At 29.8% G+C, this 21,255-nt stretch overlaps 1 protein-coding gene across 2 annotated transcripts in view; it reads left to right on the top strand.

Annotated features, from left to right (window-relative positions):
* LOC118196624 (uncharacterized) overlaps positions 1–21,055 on the top strand; it is a 30,873-nt gene extending 9,818 nt beyond the window's left edge. Inside the window, exons 3-5 of one of the 2 annotated variants that reach the window (XM_035368094.2) lie at positions 4,796–4,895; positions 6,795–6,817; positions 11,876–21,055. In XM_035368094.2, the coding sequence (XP_035223985.1) occupies positions 4,796–4,895; positions 6,795–6,817; positions 11,876–12,435 (683 nt within the window). In that variant the 3' untranslated portion in view covers positions 12,436–21,055. The remainder of the gene's footprint in view (positions 1–4,795; positions 4,896–6,794; positions 6,818–11,875) is intronic. The other variant, XM_035368096.2, reaches the window with a different exon arrangement.
* The last annotated feature ends 200 nt before the right edge of the window (positions 21,056–21,255 follow it).

Genomic DNA, 21,255 nt, shown 5'->3' on the forward strand with positions numbered 1-21,255 from the left:
AAATGTTGACAAATGTTCTAAGAATTTTCTATTTTGAAGGTATAAGCATTTTTATGTTGTTTAAAATTTTGTAAAAAAGCCAATAAATAAAGACATTAATTTAAGAATTTACTATGCTTTCATTGTACAACATCCTGATTCGCCAGTTCATATCACATGACCCCAAGTGATCTCATCTCCCGTAAACTATGCTACAAAAATCTAATTCTCTCAGAAGTTATCTACATTAATTTCAAGTTAAATCTTAATTTGGAATACAAGTTTAAATGCAAGAATTATTTCAATTCGTACGAATAGCTTGCTCAAAAATTTTGTAAAACCGCAGTGCTTTACTTTGCTAGTGCATTCTCATTAGAATTGATGAATTGAACTCTTGACTTTGCCTTTTCTATATGTTCATCATCAGGTGAGTGGTGTGATTGCATTCTAATTGACTTAATTACCACTCGTGAATGGCCTTGCATAAAATTGAACTATCTGGTAAAAATTCTATGTAATTGTATGCCAGTATTGAAAGAAACAATCAATCTGATAAGAAATGGCTGTGACTCGTTTTTAAAATGTGAAAGTTAAAGTAAAATGTTACCAGCGAGGATATTTTGTTTGGCACTGGTTGTACCATTACTGGCGATTTTAATTGCTTGCGCCGGCAAAACGGAAAAGTACTGTGAAAAACCAATTAGCATGTGCAAGTTGGTGGTTTTTATGCATTCCTTTTTAGAAAGATTCACAAACTACCCACATTTATAGTGACTTTAGTAAACAATATCAACATAGGAAAAGCAAACATACTTTCAGCAATTTAAAATATATATTTGAATTATTAAATAAAGATTGTCATACATTAAAAAAAAATTCTCTTCTATGAATTTTTTTGTAATATCCCCCGTATAAAAGAAAGAAAAAAGGTTGCCATTATTTATTTTCAAGTTTTGTCCCTCATGGGAAGCTTTCATATATTTCTTTTTAGTTTAAAGTAAGTTACATAGTAGGTCAGTATATTACAATTAGTTGAATAAATGCCAATTTGAAAATTTTAAAATTTAGCTTTCTGTTTGAATTCCAAATTGCGACCAACAGAAATTTCTTGCAGCTACCAACTTTTAGATTTCAGAGAAAATATAAGTATTTGATATTTTGCTCTGTTATTTTTAATATGTTTTTACAAATAGTTAGCAAAATAAAATAATTTTTTAAGTAATTATTGCATGTCAACTACTTTCAAATTGTTCATTGACCTGTGTTCAATGTAAGTTTGAGACCAATGTCGTAAAGTATGGTTTATGTAATACATCTTCTTATGTTGTGAAGTGCCATAAAATTCATGGAAATGAGAAAGGTAGTGATATCGTTTTTCATATTTTTCCAAAGGACAAATTGTTTTTGGCGAAAAAAATTCATACATGCATCAAAGACAGGATTCTACGTATTAGTGAAGAACGCAAAAATTATCAGCAAACATTTTCTGTGTAGCAGTTGTGAAGATGACAGGAAAAGTCATTTGCTTGGATTGCCGCAAAAGATACTGTTAAAATCTGATACTGTGCTAAGAAAAATAGTGCAGAGTGCTTTTGAAAGACTACATGAAATTAAATTTGAAGAAAATTCATTTTGAGGCCGATAAAGAAAATTGTGATAGGAATAATAAATCAGATACAAATGATTTTAACCTGGCATTACTCGCGCAAAACAAACGAATGGGATTGCCGGCGCTGGGTTTGATATAACCAGGGCGGTTTCTTCCTCTCTTTTACCATTAAATCTGCACAAAATATAAAAGAATGAAAACAGAGAAGAGAAAACATAATTTTAAAAATTTTACCTTTCATTTGCACATTTCTGGCAAATGCATGCCATGCATACATGTTTTTCTTATTTTTCACAGATAAACTTAGTTTTTCTGTCTTTTTTGGCCCCGCATGTAGCACATCTTTTATTATGTCATCTTTACCTTCTTAGCAGGAGGTATATCGACCTCATTGTTGCCTACTTTTACTTTAGGCTTTAGTGGGAGCATTGCTTGTTGACTTTGTATTTTCTTTTAGTTGAAATACCAGTGTTTTTAGAAATGAAGGTCGGGTTCGATGCCTAGTAGGAGGTTTCTTTGTTGATAACAAAATTATATGTGTATTTATTACAGCAACATTCAACATGGAATAAAAAATAGCCATAGGTCAACGATTTTTTTTTTTTTCTTTTAACCATTGAATACGTTGCAGCCATTTCATCCACAACATAGACGGCTCTATAATTGACCAGCGCAAAAATTTTGATTCCGTATTTGGAATTTTTTTTTTTTTTTTTTTGCGTATATTGCCGAAATGTGCATCGACCTCTGAAAGGTTCCAGTTTTTTGTCTATTGTGACATATTCTCCCACATTGTACAATTTTTGGCAATTTTCTACAAACACTTCAGAAAAATAATGTATTGTTGAATGTAATTGTTGAATTCTTTCCTGCTCTGGCGGGTTTGTGCATCATCAAAGTGAAGGCATCTCAATAAAAAATAAAAATGTGTTGATGACGTAGTTGCATGAAATATTTCAGTTCCAGTACCATCTGTTGTCCAAAGATCTCGTGTATATATATATATATGAGATAATTTGTGCAAACCAATGGAGATATAATAATTCAATAAATGCTTTAATTTCAGATCATTTGCATATCTCGAGAAAAGTGCTCTTTAATCGAGCGAATAAAAATATTAGTACATTGCACTAATTTTTATCAAATTATTTGTTATATTATCCTTTCTTATAAACTAGTCACTTTCATTTTAATCAGAAAGATCGCTCTCTAAGTCAGATTCTATTTCAGTCGAAGATTCGTGTTCACTGTAAATTTCTTTATCATCTGCCTTTTCATTATCGGAAAACTCATTACCTTAAGACTTTCTTCATCCGAAGAAATGGTATCAAGTAAATTTCTTAAATGTCACATTTCTTCATCATAACTTCAAAAACGTACCATAATGAGAGAACAATTTCATTGCATCTACCAGTGTTCAGAATTGTAACAGAAATGCTCGTGCTGGATGTGACATACTCTGGAGTGGCGTTTCAAAATATCTATTATTAGAACTCTTTCCCCTATTCTTCCCTTCTAAGATTATGACATTGGGGGCAGCTACAAGAAGAATCACCCATTTTTTAAAAAAAAAGTTGGAGAGAAATAGCAAAAAAACGGAGGGGGTGGGTATGACATATCCAGTGCAATCCAACTCAAGTTAAAATGGATCTGACAAATGGTGATATAAATATTGTTGAATTTCCTAACTGTAAAAATAAGCAAAAATGAATTGATAATTAAAAAAAAAGGGAGTAGCTCGGCATTTTAAGTAATTTATAATAGTATAAAACATCAACGTAATTTCACATAAGAAAGATCTTCCTCCTTTGTCCCTCTTTTGAAAGATTGAGCAATTCTTTTTAGATGCTGTGAGCAAAGTTGTTTCGTCAAACTCTTAAGGCAACGATCTTGTATTTATTTAAATGTAATATATGTGTATAAATGTGAGTATAATTTAGACAGTTATTTTTAAAATATCTGTTATTATATCAAATCTGAAGAGAAAATATGCTAAATATAAAATTTAGAATAAGGTCAAAAAGGCAATCTTAGATTAGATTAAATTTTGAATAAAACTACCGATTTTAAGAGGTCAAACATAACTTTCTCTTCTTTAGCTGCAGAAAAAAAAAAAAAAAATTGACATATATATTCTCAAAGCTGTGCCAGACTAAGGAGTTCACCCCCTCCCCAACTTTAAAACACTATTATTATAGTTATCTTGGAAACAGTAATAGAATTCTCTCACTGAGTATGCAGATGAAGGAAAGATAATCAATGCCATAGTTTTTTCCTTCGTGATTGAATAATAAATGCATAGGGGGGAACCTACTGCATTTAAGAAAATGTAGCGTATTTTATCTATTATTTTTAAATTAATAAATTTAACATTTAAAAAGTTAATTATTAACTTTTTTTAATGTATAAATGCTTACAGTAATAACATCTTTTCTAATTTAAAGCTGTTTTTTTTTTTTTTTTTTTTTTCCCAAATGTAAAATGTTTATTTCTTTGTTGTGAATTGCATTTTTGCAGTCAGTGTCAAACATAACTATGTCATCACCCCTCACTTCCTGTTTCAAGGGAAAAAAGTTTTGTGAACTAGCTTTTCTGTTCTGAGTCCTGCTCACATTATCCTCAAATGCTGCTAAAGGCCATTAGGCTATAGAATGGGCTATTAAAAAACTAATGATGAAGTTCAAGAATTTACTCGTTAAACTGTGAAAGGCATGGATGAATTAACGGTGAGAACTAAAAAATGTATTTCTGTAATGAATGATTTTGCATCTTGAGCAAAGATAGGAATGTACAATTTGAACCATTTTGCCAAAGGCAAACTCCACTTCCAAAAAGTGATATGTAATTACTGCAGTTGCATTTATAGCTCAGAAAGTCTTCGTTTAATCCTAAGTCTGAAAATGCAGAGAAAGAGTGACGCAAAATGGTGCGAAGCATATCCTTGAAGCAGAGATGTCTTTAATTAAAATTATGAATTTCAAGGTCTGTTGCCAGTTGGTTCCAATTAAGTTTAATAATTTTGTTTCATATTCTATACATCAATTATTTTCAGGTTTTCATTTCTGTTTATTAATAAATAGAAATTGTAAAAAACTATTGCACTTTCTTGAATACACATACTATTATCTAAAAATTAGTAAATGTGCTGTTTTATATGTACATAGCTTTTAATAAGTGATTTTATTACAAATAAATTTATATATTTAGAAGTCACGGATGCATCTTTACTGCCTGTTGCTGCAACCTTTGTTGTTGGGATCATTTTCGTAATAATAACACTGATTGTGCTTCTTCTAAAGATCAAAAAGTAAGATTAATTTTAAAATATTTGTATGTATTTTCTTTCTAATGCATTTTTAATGATTAAGAATATTTATTGTATTTCAAAATAATTCTTGTTGATTTTTTCAGCACAAGTTTGTTTAATCATGTTAAGTTTTATTCATAACTTTTATTATTTAGTTTAATTTTTAGGTAAGCATCTTGCGTTCTTCAGTGAAGTTACCGACTTGTTTAAGAAATAATAATTAAAATAAAAATTAGTTGTTTCTTAAAATTAGGTGTGATCATAATTATATAATCATGAAATATATCAAACCGAGGGATGGTAGATATTCTGAAAAAATTAGTTTAGAATAAAATCTTTTTCAAAATAAAAAATTAAAATGTAAATGTACAGTGCCTAACAGTTGTATTCACCTTATTGTTCAGAGCGTGGAGTAGTTTATCAGGTAGGATACAGAGCAAATTTGGTATCCCGAATCACTCTTAATTCTTACTTGCATTCAAATCATAAAACTCATTTTGTATTTTCATCAATGTAATTCTTTCTTTAATAAGCAGTTTTTTTAGCCTAATAAATATTCTATAAATCAGTAATTTTTAACTGTCTTGCATACAGTTTTGTACTTTCATACTGATTTTCTTACTTTCCGGTTCTGAATACAGGACGATCTTTTTATATTTTCTCTGGTTACATTTATTGCTATTCACATCTTTATTGAGAATTTTAGTTCCTTTTTGTGGCTTCAAAATATATACAATATGGCATGTGGTTTTATCAGGCATTATTTGCAAGTTAAAAAAACGCTTGTGATATTTTTATTTTTTGATAAATTTAATTTTTAACTAAACTAATTTTTTTGATAAATTTAATTTTTTTGATAAATTTAATTTTTTCGCTGCTAAAACTTTTCAAGAAATTTTGGTGGTATATGGTTGGCAAAATATCTTTCAACTGCGAGAATATACCCCATGCTAGCATCACTGGAACATTTTTGTTGAACAGATTTAAAGCTTATTCGCAAATTCTCTACAGTGAAATGGATCCTTATGACTGCTAACTCTCCTGTTTTTTCATCACATTTGTCAGTCCCCCAGTAAATCACTGAATCTCTTGGTTTTTAATTTCTATCATTTAAGAAACAGAAAGTATTTCCCAGTAATAAGTGAAATTTATTGAATTAATGCCAATTAAATTCGAAAAATTCCATTGCTCATCTCTAAGGATTTTCAGAATAGTTTTTCTATTAAATTTTTTTAATTGCATTTTATCGATCTGTGTCTTAATTTTCTATTAAATTCTTATTATTAAACTTCATTCATCCAAGTTTTCTTAATTTGGAAACATTTGTAGATTTTATATGAAGATTCAAGGAATATTTAATCAGTTATATTCATATTTAATATTGTCTTGCATCAATATGCAATGTGTTACTAAATTTATTATCGTGTAAATGTATATTATTTTCAATTTTTATTTATTAATTTTTGTTTATTAATTTTGTTATTATTTATTTATGTCTAAAGTCAATAAAAACTTTGCTTCACTACTTAAAATTTTCTCAGTATAAAAGTGTAAGAAAATAATAATAAAAAAAAAAAAATGAAATTAGCATGCGTACGGTAATAATGGATTGAAATTGAAAATCCTGCTCGAATCGCAGAACTTGAATGTGGAGGGTTAATTAGAATACAAAGCATGTTTCATATCTTGTATCATCTTACTTAGACTCATATTGTGAAACTCATTTTATATATTTAAAGAATAATGTAATTATTTCTTTTCTTTTAAACATTAGTATCTACTTTGCATAGTACTTAATGAGTTGCATTTTGGTGTATTTATACTTTTGTGTATTATGATGAATGCATTTGTCTAAAATGTTATTTTCATGCTCCATTTATTTATTTTTTTATTTTAAAGGTGTCAAGCATTTGTGCCACATGGTAAGTTTCTGCATATATATATATACATATAATCATACATATAGAACAAATATCAATATATTTATATATATTTTATGCTCATTAAAGGTAACTATTTCAAGTGAAAATACAGTAATATTTATTTATAACTTTGTATATTCTACAAAGTGAAACATATATAATGATTAACAAGTCTGAAATAGAAAACATTAAAAATAGGCTTTTTGGAAAATGGCAAATAATATTAAGTACACTACTCAAAAGTGAAATTGCAACATCAAGAAAGAGTGCTCGTAGTGTCATGCAAAAGCAGGATCGAGAGTTGTGAGATGGATATGCAAATGATTAAAAAACCAGACACATAAAATCATTATAAACCAATTTATTCAGTATCTAGTGTGCCCACCTTGGGCAGCGATACAAGCCGCAATCCGGCAAGGCATGCTATCGATGAGTTCATTGATGGCTGCCTCAGGTAACCTTTGCCAAGCCACATCAACTGCTGTACACACATCATCCAGTGTTTGTGGCCATGGTCCTTGGTTAATGTCATGTCCAAAGACATACCACAGGTGTTTGATGGGATTCAGATTTTGAGAGGTTGCTGGCCAGGGTAGGATGTCAAATCTGATCAGGCTGTTAAGAGTATGTCGTGTGACATGCAGCTTACCATAGTCTTGCTGGAATACTGTGTTAGGTGCGCCCTAACCAGAGCAGAACAACAGGCTTCACAACTTGCGTGACGTAGCGTCCGCTGTCAAACTGCCATTAATGTGTACCAGGGGCATGCTTGGTGCCGGACCGGTGTGCCGCTCGCCGAAATGGGCTGTTTCGTTGAGTCGTCTGGGTCACCCGGCCAGCGGCTGTTATTCTTCCACAGACAGAAACGAGATTCATCCATGAACAGAACTCGATGCCCTACGATGGTCCATGCACTATGGCGCTGACACTTTACCAGGCGTCTACTCTTGTGTTCAGCCGTCAATGGTACCGCTGTGGCTGGTACCTGTGAACGTAAGTGCACTTCATGCAATCTGTTGCAAATAGTTTGGGTGGACAAAGACCCACCTACTCCTGGAGGCTTTGTATGTCATGTGATGTGGAGAAAGGGTCTCCAGTAGTTGACCGCCGAATATGCCAGTCTGTGCGTTCTGACTTGCACCTATGAAGAGTAAGTGGTGTGTGCACGACTTACTCTTCAACATGCATGTACATACCACCTTCCTGAATCCATCGTGTGACCCAACGTTGGATGGTACTCACATTGTGCCCAACACGGACGGCTATTGTGCGTAGCAACAAACCAAGCTCGTGGAGTTCGATAATACGGTAGTGTTCCCTGGTCGTCAACTGATGGTATTGAGCTCGCTGACGTCTCAGAGGCATTTTCTGTGCTTCTTCTAAAGTCTCCAATGTCCGGATGCTGTTCATGAGAAGAGAAAGTGGCTAACCATTATAGCCTGCATATGCGTACCACATGAACCAATGTGTGAGCAACTTTTATCATTTGTATATCCACCTCACAACTCTCGCTCCTGCAGTTTGCATAACGTTACGCACATTCTTTCTTGGTGTTTCAATTTCGCTTTTGAGAAGTGTAGTAGGATGCAGTTCCAAAAGGCGTTTATAAAATTGCAAAACTCAGCAGTTATGTTGCCGTCTATGTTCAGTTAGTGGACTTTGGCAAGTTTGTCATGACCAAGTAAAGACCTTAAGTCAAACTAATGAGAGACAGCAAAGAACAACTAATGTCAGCAGTATAATATTTTTTATGAAGGTTTGGTCTGTACAATTCGTTACACAAAGTGTAATTAGTTCCTTAAAGCTACTTTCAATAACAAATTTTAATGTTAGAAAGTATTATATCCACTATTGTGGTGAAAGCTCATGTCTTTTGAAAATAAATTAATGCTATTAGTTTTTCTTTTTCTTTTTTTAGCTGGATTGTTCTTTTAATATTTATTGATGTATTCTGAAATTTAAAATTAAAAATCATAAGTTTTAAAAATAAATTTCTGAATTTTTGATTGAATAGCTAATTTGGTGTCCCTTCTATTTGTTCACCTGAGGCAAGTGCCTCAGCCTTGTCCCGGCCCTAGTTCGAAAGCTTTGTTGCTTTTAAAAGTGATATAAAAGAACTATGTTGCCACTTATGGTGTCTTTTGAATTTAATTGCATTGTAGAAAAACAGGAGCACCTATAGCCATTATATTTTGAGCATTTAGTTCTTCATATGAACATATGCACCTCAAAGTTGAAATTTTGCTTTTGTTTGTTTATTCATGTTTCAAATTTAATTAGAAAACTCTGCAATATAAAAGAAGTCTGTTGCTACACAACAAAGCATGAGATACTTGTCTTTCAAATTTAGTAAAAGAACTCAGCGGTTTTTTTAAAAAAGTGTTGCCACTGCCTAATAGTAAATATTCTTAGCTTCCTCATGTTAGTTTTTTACTTTTTGTCGAAGTGTAAGAAAGTTAATTTTTCTCTAAAATTTATTTTATTATTAATTAAGAAACTAAGTGATTTAATAACTATAAATTTGCATTCATTTTAATTACTGTTAACTACGTTACCATTTGCTCCAAAAGAGACTTGCTGATTTGAAATTTGTTTTTAGCTGTTAGCAATGGCACATGCTTGTCAGGGTTTATTATGGCCTGAACCATTACTCCCAAAATAGATTTGTCCCGACATGTATTTTCAACTTCGTAGAATGAGTCAAAAATGAAAAGAGGTTATTGATGGCTTAATTGATCATGCTGTCTCCACGGCTGGGTTGTGTCAAGAAAGCAAAGGATGAGGGATCGCTTTCTTGGCATAGATCCCCCCTTTTACACATGCCATGAGATCCACACTTAATGATTGATACCAACATTCCTTTAATGATTTTCAGAATAATTTTTCTTATTAAATTTTATTTAAACTGAATTGTATTTTTCTTATTAAATTTCATTTGACCAGAGTTGTATTAATCTGCTGTAGACATTTGTATATTTTTATATGAAGATTCAAGCAAGATATAACCAGTTAATATTTGTATTTAATTTTATCTTACTACAGTACATGGTGTATTACTAAGTTTATCCATGCTAATTTTTTATTTATTAATTACTAATTTTATTTTTGTCATTTTTAAAAGTACTTGGATAAAAAGAAACTTCTTCCCTACTCAGAAATTTTGTCAGTGTGAAAGAGTAAGAAAATTTTAAAAGTGAAAATAGTGAAAGAAATGAGATTATCATATAGATATTAAATCTATTAGTAGATCAAATCTATTAGTTATAGATTAATATTGTGTCTATTAGATATAATATCTCTAATAGATGTTATTAAATATCAAATAGAATACCAAACTAAATACGAATATATTTTTAGTCAGAATTGTATTAGTTTAATAACTTGAATCATGCATTATAAAGTGAGTTTTAGTCTTTAATAAACAGAAGCTGTCCTTCCCTACATTTTCTGAATTTGCTTTATATAAAATTGTCAGAAAAAGTACAAATAATTAATATATTTAACATCATAATTGTAATATTAATAGTTGAATATACTGAATTATGTATTATGAAGCAAATTTTAATCAATTTTGAGTTTCTTTCAAATGGTGCCATTGTACCTCCTAGAAATGTGTTTTTTCATGTACAAAGCTTGGTACCTATGGTATTTCATACTTTGCCAGTGCTTTCTGTGAAATGTCTTAAGTAGCCTATAGAAGTGGACTCAAACTCAAGGGCAGCATGCAGGCTACCAACAAATTTCAGTTATGTATTTATTTTTATACACTATTCGTAAATTTCAATATAGCATAAATTCATTAGCCAGTGAATTGAAATAAGTGTTTATCAGGAAAATAGAAAAGCGCTAGTAAATATTTCAGCAGTCATTACTTTCCAGTTCAGTTCCAAGCTAGTGCTGGCTCATAGCCAAGGGTACATATGTTGTTGTTGTATCTCATTTGTCTGACATATTCAGAATAAGCCCATGAATAATATTATAGAATGGAGTGCAGTTTTTGCAACTGTTATTTAGTATGTGCCTGTCAATTCCTCCCCAATTTTCAGAGAGAGTACACTGTTTGGTCAGGTCTGAGGGTTTCCTAACCCTCTTCCACTAACACCAAACCATATAAAAGGATTTTTTGTTCACTATGTATGTAGAGTGCCCTCTTGCCACAAAGACAGTTTACCTTTAGAATATCCATTCCTTTTCCAAGATTCAGACCCAGGCTTTTCAGTTCGGTAGTCGGTATGTTGCTGCAATCAGTAACTTTATTTGCTAGCCAAAAGTTTGTAAAACATTTATATTTTGGTAATATCCTCACCCCCCCCAATGAGTTGGTACTTGAGTCAGTATTGCTTGAAAATTAACAAGTCTAATGAAAAGGCCTAATTGGCCTATGATCCAAGATGAACATATTTTCCAGCAATTTTTCTTTAAGGGTATAAATGTTACCAAACTTGAAGCACCATCAGGTATCAAATACTTATTTACATACGATCATATGTATTTTTCCTGCAAATGAATAAAAAATTTAATATATTAAGGAAAGAGAATAGGTTGTCAGTATTTATTCTCAAGTTTTGTTCCACCGAGTAAGTTTTCTGTGAAAATTTGGTAAGCTTTTATTTATTTCTTTATTTTTTTTTTCATGTTAAAAATAAATTATTTAGTCATTGATTCAACATATTAGAATTATTTGAAATAAATTTTAATCCCAGAATTTAATATTTAGCTAATTATTTGAATTGCAAAATGTAACCAACAGAAATTTGTTACAGATAAAAAAATACACACGATAAATTTGAATTTTTTCTGTCGCATTATTATTGTTATTATTTGTATACATGTGTTTTGATAAAATTGAGTAAGCGAAATTAAGTTAAAATGTAGTTTACTTATTTGAAATTTAGTTTTAAAACATCTGGCTACTCAACTGCTTTCAGGTCACGCATGCAGCACATCAGCTGCTTTCTGCGCCCTGTGTGCTATTTGAGTTTGAGACCACTGTTCTATAGAATGTTGGCTTTCTTGCGCTGGCAATAACATATAACTAAATAAAGTACTTTGTTTCAGCAGTTTGTTGGATATTCCCGAGAAATGTTCTTCCTCACACAGAACTTGCTCCTAGTTCTCTCCCAAGTCCTTCGCCGAGTATGGAAAAGTTGAAGGACTCTGATGGTAAACGGCAGTGGCACACTTCATCACGTTCATTACAGTCTGAGAATATCTATGAAGTCTGCTCTCCTCCATCACCAGATTCCCTTTATGAGGAAGTTGGTCCTGGCCCCAAGTCAGAATGTTCACCATACGGAGTAGTTATGGTGGAAAATTCATTCAATGCTCTGAATAAAAATGGGTTGTCCAGATCTGCTTATACTTCAGAGATAAGCCAAGATTGTATGGCTGGTTCTCACTTTCAGCCGTGTTTGATGCGCAACATCTCACTGCCTAGTTCTCGATTTTCTACCTTTGGTGGAAGTGCTCATGGGTTTGTGAATCCAGTGATACGTGATTCGCATGTAACTGGCTCACAAACCTTGCGTTCGAGTTTTCGACCAAGAAATGCACCAGGATCTGGAGGATATGTACAAAAACGAGAATTGCCACCAGTTCCTGGAGATAATAATTATTAATTGAATAAAAATTGTAATTTGAAGCTTTGTACTTCGAAAAATCATTCCACCTTTTTTAAGAGCCTGTAAGGAAATGCAGATGTACAAAATTATATTGAATTTATTTGGACTTATATTACTACAAACTTTGCTTTTTATTTTTACTCATTTTATAGATTTATTGTTTATTTTTAAATTTTGTTTGATAATAATGTACTTTTGATGGTATTTTTTGTTTAAAAATTGCATAATATTATGCTGCATTTTGTAGGCTATTATTGGCATTAGTTTCCAGCAGATGTGCAGAAAATATAGTATTCTCAATTGAATGAACATCTGAAAAATATAGTTGCTTTCTTTCTGCTTTAAGATTAGTTTAATTTTCTTTTTGTTTCTCTCTTTTCTCAATTAAATTTATATATCATTTAGTAAAGATTTGAATTTATTCATATGTTGATTTTTATTATATTTTGATAATTAAAAAAATGAGAAATATAATTTTTAAGGATCATTTCAAAAGCCATTTTTTAAAAAACTGATTGTCTTTTACATGATTAAATAATTTTGATGATTCACTATGCCTTTCTTCTTATTCAAATGTAATTAAAGAAAACAAACAGAATTACAGCTAAGAGATTATTAAATTCGAACGATATAACAAATTGTAATAAAAAATATGAATAATGGAGAAAATTTTTCATATTTAAAAAATAAATGTGAATTTTTAGTTTGTAAATTATTTATTTGTATACTATGATCATGTAATTTCTTAAGATTTGACATCTTGTGTTTAAAGTCTAGTATTAAAGGGACCAGCTTTTTTTTTATGCTGTTTTAAAATATTATATTAAGGAAAAAAATAAATTGTATCAACATATGAAAAACATTTTTCAATTAAAAAAGTGTATATTTTTTGTTTAATAGAACCATGAACAAAAATATCTTTCTCAAAAGTGAAACTAGTCTAAAAATGATAGAAATATTTTAATAAATTTACTATTATATTTCCTTTTAGTGTCAGTTTTATACAAGCAAAAAGTATTTTAGGTATGATTAAAAATGATGGTAGTCATAAAAAATTTTAAGTAACAGTGTGCTTAATTTCAAAGCTAATGTGAAAGTTCAGATATTTATACTATAATTAATGGAAGTTGCTTAAGAGAACTTTCTGCAAGAGTATTTAGACATTTAATACTTAATATTTTTTAATATTGTTGAGCATTTAATGCGTTTATAAGTTGCACAAGCTACCATATTCTCATGTGTATAAATCGTGCTCATGCACAAGCCACATCCTGAGTTTTTTTCCTTTAATTTAGGCATTTAAAGCCACACCCCTGATTATCATTTGTTTTTTTTGTGGAGAAAAAAGTGTCATATGCACGAGAGAAAACACAGTATTTGTTATTCTTTTATGTTTATTTTTGTGTCATCAAAAATCGCAAATTTGTTTTAGGTAGTGTATTTGCTAGTGTATAAGATGCATCTCATATTCAAAAGTTTTTTTCCTTTGGGGGTGGATGATTACTATATACCTGATATATTTTTAATCAAGTTTATTACAGAAATAATATTTTGTAATCTTGGTATACAAAATTTATATTGTTACAAAAAGAAAAAATGTTTAAGTAAATTTATAATTATACAACATGAACTCGAGCAGGTACCTTTTAATAAATACTGTACATTATGTTAATTTTCAGAACTTGGCAGATTATCATTTAAAAATCTCAGAACCGTAGTTGCCACCATCTTTAAGCATTTCATCATCATAAGACTTAGTAATGGTGCTAGTTTTCTTAGTCTAACAGGCAGAAATAAAAAATATCCTTATATTTTAATGTTGTGTAAGAGCACACTGTTTTGACAAAATGCATTTTATCCATTTGCAAATGCATTAATTTTGCATATTATTGAGTTATACTGCATTTTTATAGTGTTCTACTTTTTATATTATTATAGGCAGAGTCATGTGTATTTCTTATGTAATTATTTCCGGTTGTATTCTGAAGTTATACATTTGTCTGTTTTATTTATTTTAATAGTTTGTTTTTAAAAAGGTGTTTTTTAAGCTTTTTTTACAGAAAATATGTACTAAGTTTTGAATTTTTATATTTTTTAAACTTATTTTTTTTAATGTAATTGTCAAAATTTGTTGAAAACTTTTGGGAGCTTTAAAACATATTAGAAGGTGAAGTCATTAGTAATATTGTGAGACAAATTATAGTGTGTAAATAAGTTAGTATTTTAAGAAGTAATTTTATGCAGCATTTTATTCAGAATTTATGTCATATTTTGAATTTTTAGCATTTATTGTTGTTTCTTCTTAAGAAACAAGTAAGGTATCTTGTTGTAAGTTTTAATATATTTTTCATGAAAAGTTGCAATTTAATATGTTATTCATTCGCAATTAATTATTATATTGATTGACACAGATACCAGATACATTTTAATGAATTTATCATATTTTTCAATTAAATTTACAGATAATATGAAGCACTGTAAGTCGAACGTAATTCCCCTTCCCCTTTTTGTATTTTTTCATTGTGCACCTGCTATACATTTTAGTGGGGGGTTTTTAATGGTAAATTGTTTCTGGTTGTAAGAATAGTTTATAAGTCGTGCATACATGGCAGTTTTCCATTATGCACATGGACATGGTACTTTTCTATTTTCTTCTTACATATTGCCCTGGCAGATACATAATGGGAAAGTACCTTTTTTTCTTTTAATCCATTATTTGAATCAGTGCCTTTACATTTTGTTGGAGAAATTTTATTCTAAAAAACATGATTAATTCTGCAATGTATTAAAAATATTATTTAAGAAATGAAGGATATTGGAGGAAATTTTTTAAGATAATTTATGCAGCTAATTTCCTATGCAATTTTTGTATTCCATATTTATGCATGTTATAATTATGCAAGAGCTATAAGCATTGTGAATGTTTAAAGCAAATGTTCCAGGCAGACAAGTTAGACAAAGATATCTAATTTTACCTGCATTAATAAAAATAATCTCATTTTATTATTGTTTATTATATTTAAGTGTATGTGATTATAAGGCATTAAATAATGTTTTCTTTTATTTGGCTACAAGATATGAAAAAATGCCAGTTTATTAATAACAGAAGGAGTGTTCCAGATAAGAATGAGATTTGAGATCTTTTTAACACAGCACTGTGTAAAACTGAAAAATTTAATCGTAATACTGTATAATTAGTTCTTTTCAGTGTGAACATTTAAATTGTTTTTATCCTATTTTTTGTTTGAAGGTTTGTTAGGTTTTGCATGTCTTAGTTCAGTGGCCTCAAACTGTGGTTGTTCATGGGCCACATGCATTATCTGAAAACAACTGACAGGCCAGAATTTTCAGAATCTTGAATTTTAACACTTTATATGAAACAAATTCATAATTGGAATGTCTTTGTATGCGACCAGTCAGTTTGGGAGCAGTGTCTTAACGAATGTTTTATAAATTGGCTTTCAGTAAGTTCTCTTAAAATTTGAAATTGTAGTAAACTTTTATTATTGAAGTTAAATTCTATTTAAATGAGTCTAGTGTTGAGGCTTCATTTCTTTCTTTTGTTCTTATTTCCTTGTATTAAGGAAGTATGGTAATAGAGAAAAATGTTTGGTATCATATTTCAAAAGAAATATCCATTTTGACTATAAGTATCTAAGGGACTCTTTATTCCAAAATGGATTGTAAAACAGATTCAGAATAAATTTTTTCATGATATCTTTTTGGATGTATGTATCTTACATAACGTAAAAATGTTTAGCCATAGAATGTTAAAATGTTGTGTATGCAACTATTACAACTTCTACTTATGCACCTCTCTTTTTTATTGCAGTTGGCAGTACCCAGTGTATATACACAACCATACGTCTTACTTTGCTTAAAATGACCCGGCCTATATTTTTGCATTTGTTGGTCATATTTATATACTTCCAGTCTTTAAAAGTCTCTATAAGTCTTTTAAATGATGAAAATATTCATATTTTGGCTATGTCAAATTTAAAAATAATTAATTTTGTACAAATAACAAAATTTAACTATTACTGCAATCTTCCCGTTCCTATATACATATTTGGAAAACCTTTATATCCTTATGTTTAAAAAAATTAAAAAAAAAAAAAAAAAAATACAAGAGGTTTGTCATCTATATGACAAAAATTGAGCAAGATATTTAATTTTAAAATTTGCTGTATTTTCAACTTGCCGTGAGGGATTGGTTCATTAAATTAGAATAATTAAAGAAAATAAGTTTAACTGAAGTACAACAAAAAATTTTTACAGTTTAATAGACCATACAGTGAAGCCATGATATCCACATCAGATTCCTTTCATTTTGAAGCATTTGCTTTTAATAATGCTCCAAAACCTTTTGATATCTGTAATCTTGGGGATACGTTGAGCTGTTATTCTACTTTGACACAGTCATTTTTTTCGTTGTTCAAATAGTGGGATTAGGATTAAATGCGATTCTTCATTTTTGATGAGTTTGAACATACTTTTGAATGGAATCAGTACTTATAGATTTGAAGTCAGATTTCTTTGCAAAAATTTGTTGATCTGTTTTGGATTTATGAGCCATCATTTTGGGAATTCCAGATCTGTAATTTGATGAAGATGTGATATCTTCACTTTTTGAGCAATTTGGCAGATAGAAACGCCCATTATAAAAATGTACTGTTATGCTTTTAATAGTTTTCATTAAATCAGGTGCTATTTTATAAGCAGTTGTAATATTAAACATTTAAATAATGTAATTTTCTCATTCTTATCTGAAATACTCTTTAAGTTTATGATTATGTGCCTGTATTTTATATTGTGATTCAAAAAGAAAGAGCAGTAAATGTTATGTTTATTATTTAATTTAAAGTGGATAAAATGATGACCAAAGGCTGTAATGTTTCTGTTAATATATTTTTGACTCATTTAAGATCTGTTAGATATCACCAAAATTATCTGTTGGTGTCTATTTAATACTTAACAGCATGTCCATTTTACTGATTTTGCAAAGAGTTAGTGTAATTTACTTGAAAGAATTATATTTGTTTGAATGAAGGTATTTTTTTATAAACTTAATGCCTTTGAAGGTCTGTTAACTCTTACTGTGTTTAAAATACTGTATGATGCTCATTGAAAAGCTATTTTAAAAAATCATTTGGGTTTTAAATTTTAAAATGCATTTTTTTATTATAGTAACAATGTTTAAAATAATTTTCATATTTTGTCCTCATATTGGCCCAAATATAAAATGCTCTCACATGTAAGCTTTGCGTGGATAAAGTTGTTTTCTAAAGGGAGAAAATAATTATAAGATGATCTCTCATTATGAGCTTGGGGTGTCGAAAGTGTTTTACAAGAAAACAAAATGAAATTGACTCGATATCTTAAGTTTAAACTAAGTAAATAAGTTTTTAAAAAATAACAATACAAAACTTAAAGGAAGTGAACTATTTGAAGTGTTCATTTTTTCTGTTTCACAGATTTCATGTCCTGTTAAAGGGGAGAATGTTGCAAATCCATTTGATAGCAATTTTTGTTGCAAGTCTTGTGTGCACAGTCCGGTGTGTGTGTGAGGGAAACATGCTGTGTCTTGAAAAATTAAGCTTTTATCTTTATTAAATAACAGCATAACTGTACATGGCATTAATTTATGATGTAATTATATCACAGCAAGTTTTTTTGTACCATCTGCCATCTGGCATTACTTTGTTGAGTAGCTCATTTTAAATATATCTGTTCTATATTTTAAATTTCTGTGCTTTTCTGTTATTAGGACCTGATTCAGAAATGTGTGTGTGTGTGTGTGTGTATGTATGTAAGAGTATACACATGTAAACGCACATACATACATACATTTTTTAATTTGATCCCAATAACAGAAAAATAGCTGGATTGCTTAAGGATTGATTGTTAAACTAGTCGGCATCCCATGATTGTTTACCATAAAATTATTTCAGAAGTTAAATTAGCAAAAGATCAGGTTCCATTGTTTTTTTAAATTTAACTATTAAAAAATATGTGTTAGTTTGTAATTATTTTTATTTATTTATTTTTTAGTATGAAAGATAAGGAAGGAGAGATTAAATATCTTAATACATTTTTTAAATATTAGGCTGTATTTCCCCTTCCCTCCCCCAGAAAAAAAAAACTTTATGTGGGCCAATATGCTAGTGTAATTCTTTTCAAAAGTTAGTAATTGAATATAGTATAATATATGTATGGTAATGTGAGCATTCGAAAAACATTCCAGAAGTTTTGATATTTTTTCATTCTTTTGGTACTTTTCTATTATCATGACCGGATTTGGACATGTATGTATGTGTATACACATGCACTCATATAAATACATTCATATTTCTGAATCTGGTCATAATAATAGGAAGGTACTATTATTTCTGTTAAGTATTAAATTGAAAACTTTAATTGCTGTCAATTTTTTTCACTAAAATTATTGCAAAGACCAGTGCCAAAAAATTATGTATTTAGAAAATACTATCATGCTGTATTCTTTGGTGTGTGAGGAAATAATTTACTTTCCATCAAAACATCTGTGTGCCTGTTTTAAGAAGTTTTTGCAGTTTTCTTTTCCAGGAATGTCAGCAAATTAGTTTTGATAACTATTTAGAAAACGAATTTACCAAAAGGGTTATTTCCTTGCTCAACTAGTGCTATATCTGTACATTGCTGTTTCAGTGGTTTAATCTGAGCTTCAAATTTTTGACTTTTGAAAAAATGCATGAAGAAAAATGAATATGTGTCAATTTTCAGTGGTTGGTGTATAGTAATAGGCTAGTATTTCAGCTGCATATTTTTTGGTAGGGTTGTAGAGATTTATTATAGTTAGTATTTGTAATTCTGTGGCATAATTATATTCTGCGATTTTTTACCAATATAATACCGACTTAAACACTTTATATATGACAAAGGTATTTGAAATTTTATTCAGTATTTGAAACTCTTGAGGAGAAAGTTGAAAACATGTTACCATTAACGGTAAAAGAGAATCTGAAGATTGACTTTCGTTTTAGTATGAAAAGGTTACAGATATTTTAACATATTTACTGCCATCTATGAGAATACTCGTAGTTAGCAAACTGAGTTTACTTACCAGCTACTTAGCTAACTTGTTATTGATCGCCATACCTAAATCGCCAAGTATAAACGTTTCCGTAGCAAATGCTTGCAACATTTAGTTATTTGGTGTGGAGGAAAGAAATAAACAATGCATTTTGCAAACTAAAGCGGATAATTTATTTCACTTGGGAGATCGTGTAGTGATCTGGTCAAATTCTTGTTCAATGACTTGCAAAATTAATAGAAAATAACTTATCATGTAGACGTTTTGCGTAAATGTGCAGAATGGGTGAGTATTAATTACCTATTTATGTGTTATTTAGTAGTCAGCACAGGGAGCAAAAGTATTATTTCATGCCAACTACGAGTATACATATAGAAATTTATTTACTGCTAAAAGGGATCTGTCATATGTATATTTAAATAATAAAACAACATAAAAGCATAAAAACACAAATAGGATCTTGGCACCTGTAAAGGGACTCACCATTTCAGCTTTGGCAGTGAACATGTTAAGAATGTAGTTTGAATTAGCTTAATATTTTCTAATTTGGCCTAATTTCAAAGACATTTTTTTAGAGTTCTACTGTTGTGCCACCTAATCAGTATATCTACTAAAAAAGCTAGTATTGATCTTTGCTAAAAATAGCATTTTGTGCAATACGGAACTTGTGAGGTTGGCTGATATGTGTGAATTATTAAATTTAAATAACAATGTCTAATGTGTGTTCATGTGAAATGTCACAATATGTGCATTTTCAAAATATTAGTTTGCAAAATCATTAATATCATTATCCCATTTTAATGCAGTTTGCTTATATAGTACATTATTTGTAGTTTGTATACTTCCCTCTGAAAGTTAGTGACTTATTTCAAATGTACAAACATGATGGACATGCTTAAGCAGTTATCTAAATAATTCTGTTTATTCATGTAATGAAAGCTTTATAGTTTAAGATTTAAATATTTGTTTTACTTTTATTCTTTGTGTATTTAAATTCATTAATAAGAAATAAGATAACAATTTTAGGGAAAAGATAAAACCTCTGCATATGATTGTGGTAAAAATTTCTTCTAAACCGTACATTTAGAATTATTTGTGTGATGTACAGATTTGTATTAGTTATGTGATGACATGAAAATGTGTCCTAATTAACACTTCAGCGATTTCTTAAATGTTATCAAGGAGAAAATTTTATTGGTAAGAAATGTATAGAAAATATGTCGAGTACTGTTTAATACCTCAATGCTTGCTTAAATATTATCAATGAGAAATGTACTTAATGTGTGTGTGTGGTAGAAGTTTTGTGAATTATTGCTTGTAAAAGTAGATCTGCTTGATCTTTGCCTATGCCATGAAACTGTTTTTTATTGTAGTATTTAATTTTATTTGGATAGAGCCAAGATTATTCTAGTCATAAGTTACAATGTTAGACGTTCATACATGTATTATGCCACATTTGTAGATTGTGCATGTCGAAACTCAGTGACTTTTAAATATTTGTCATGTATTTTTGTGATAAATAAAATACATGGTGCAGTTGATGTATTTTCTTGTACTGTTTTTATTTCTTTAGTCTTCTTTTTAGGTTTGCAGTAATTTCGTAACAATTTAATGCAGGGGTGGCCAACCTTTTTTGGGAAGAGTGTCACTATCTGAAAAAAAAAAAAGTTATGCGTGCCACTTCCAACTTTTCCAACATACCAAAAATGTGAAAAAGTTATTTATATGCTGATTATGAGATTTTT

Source organism: Stegodyphus dumicola, chromosome 11 (assembly GCF_044657685.1).
Source record: "Stegodyphus dumicola isolate Sdum_Otavi_A_Nest chromosome 11, ASM4465768v1".
Classification (NCBI taxonomy): Eukaryota; Metazoa; Arthropoda; class Arachnida; order Araneae; family Eresidae; genus Stegodyphus; species Stegodyphus dumicola.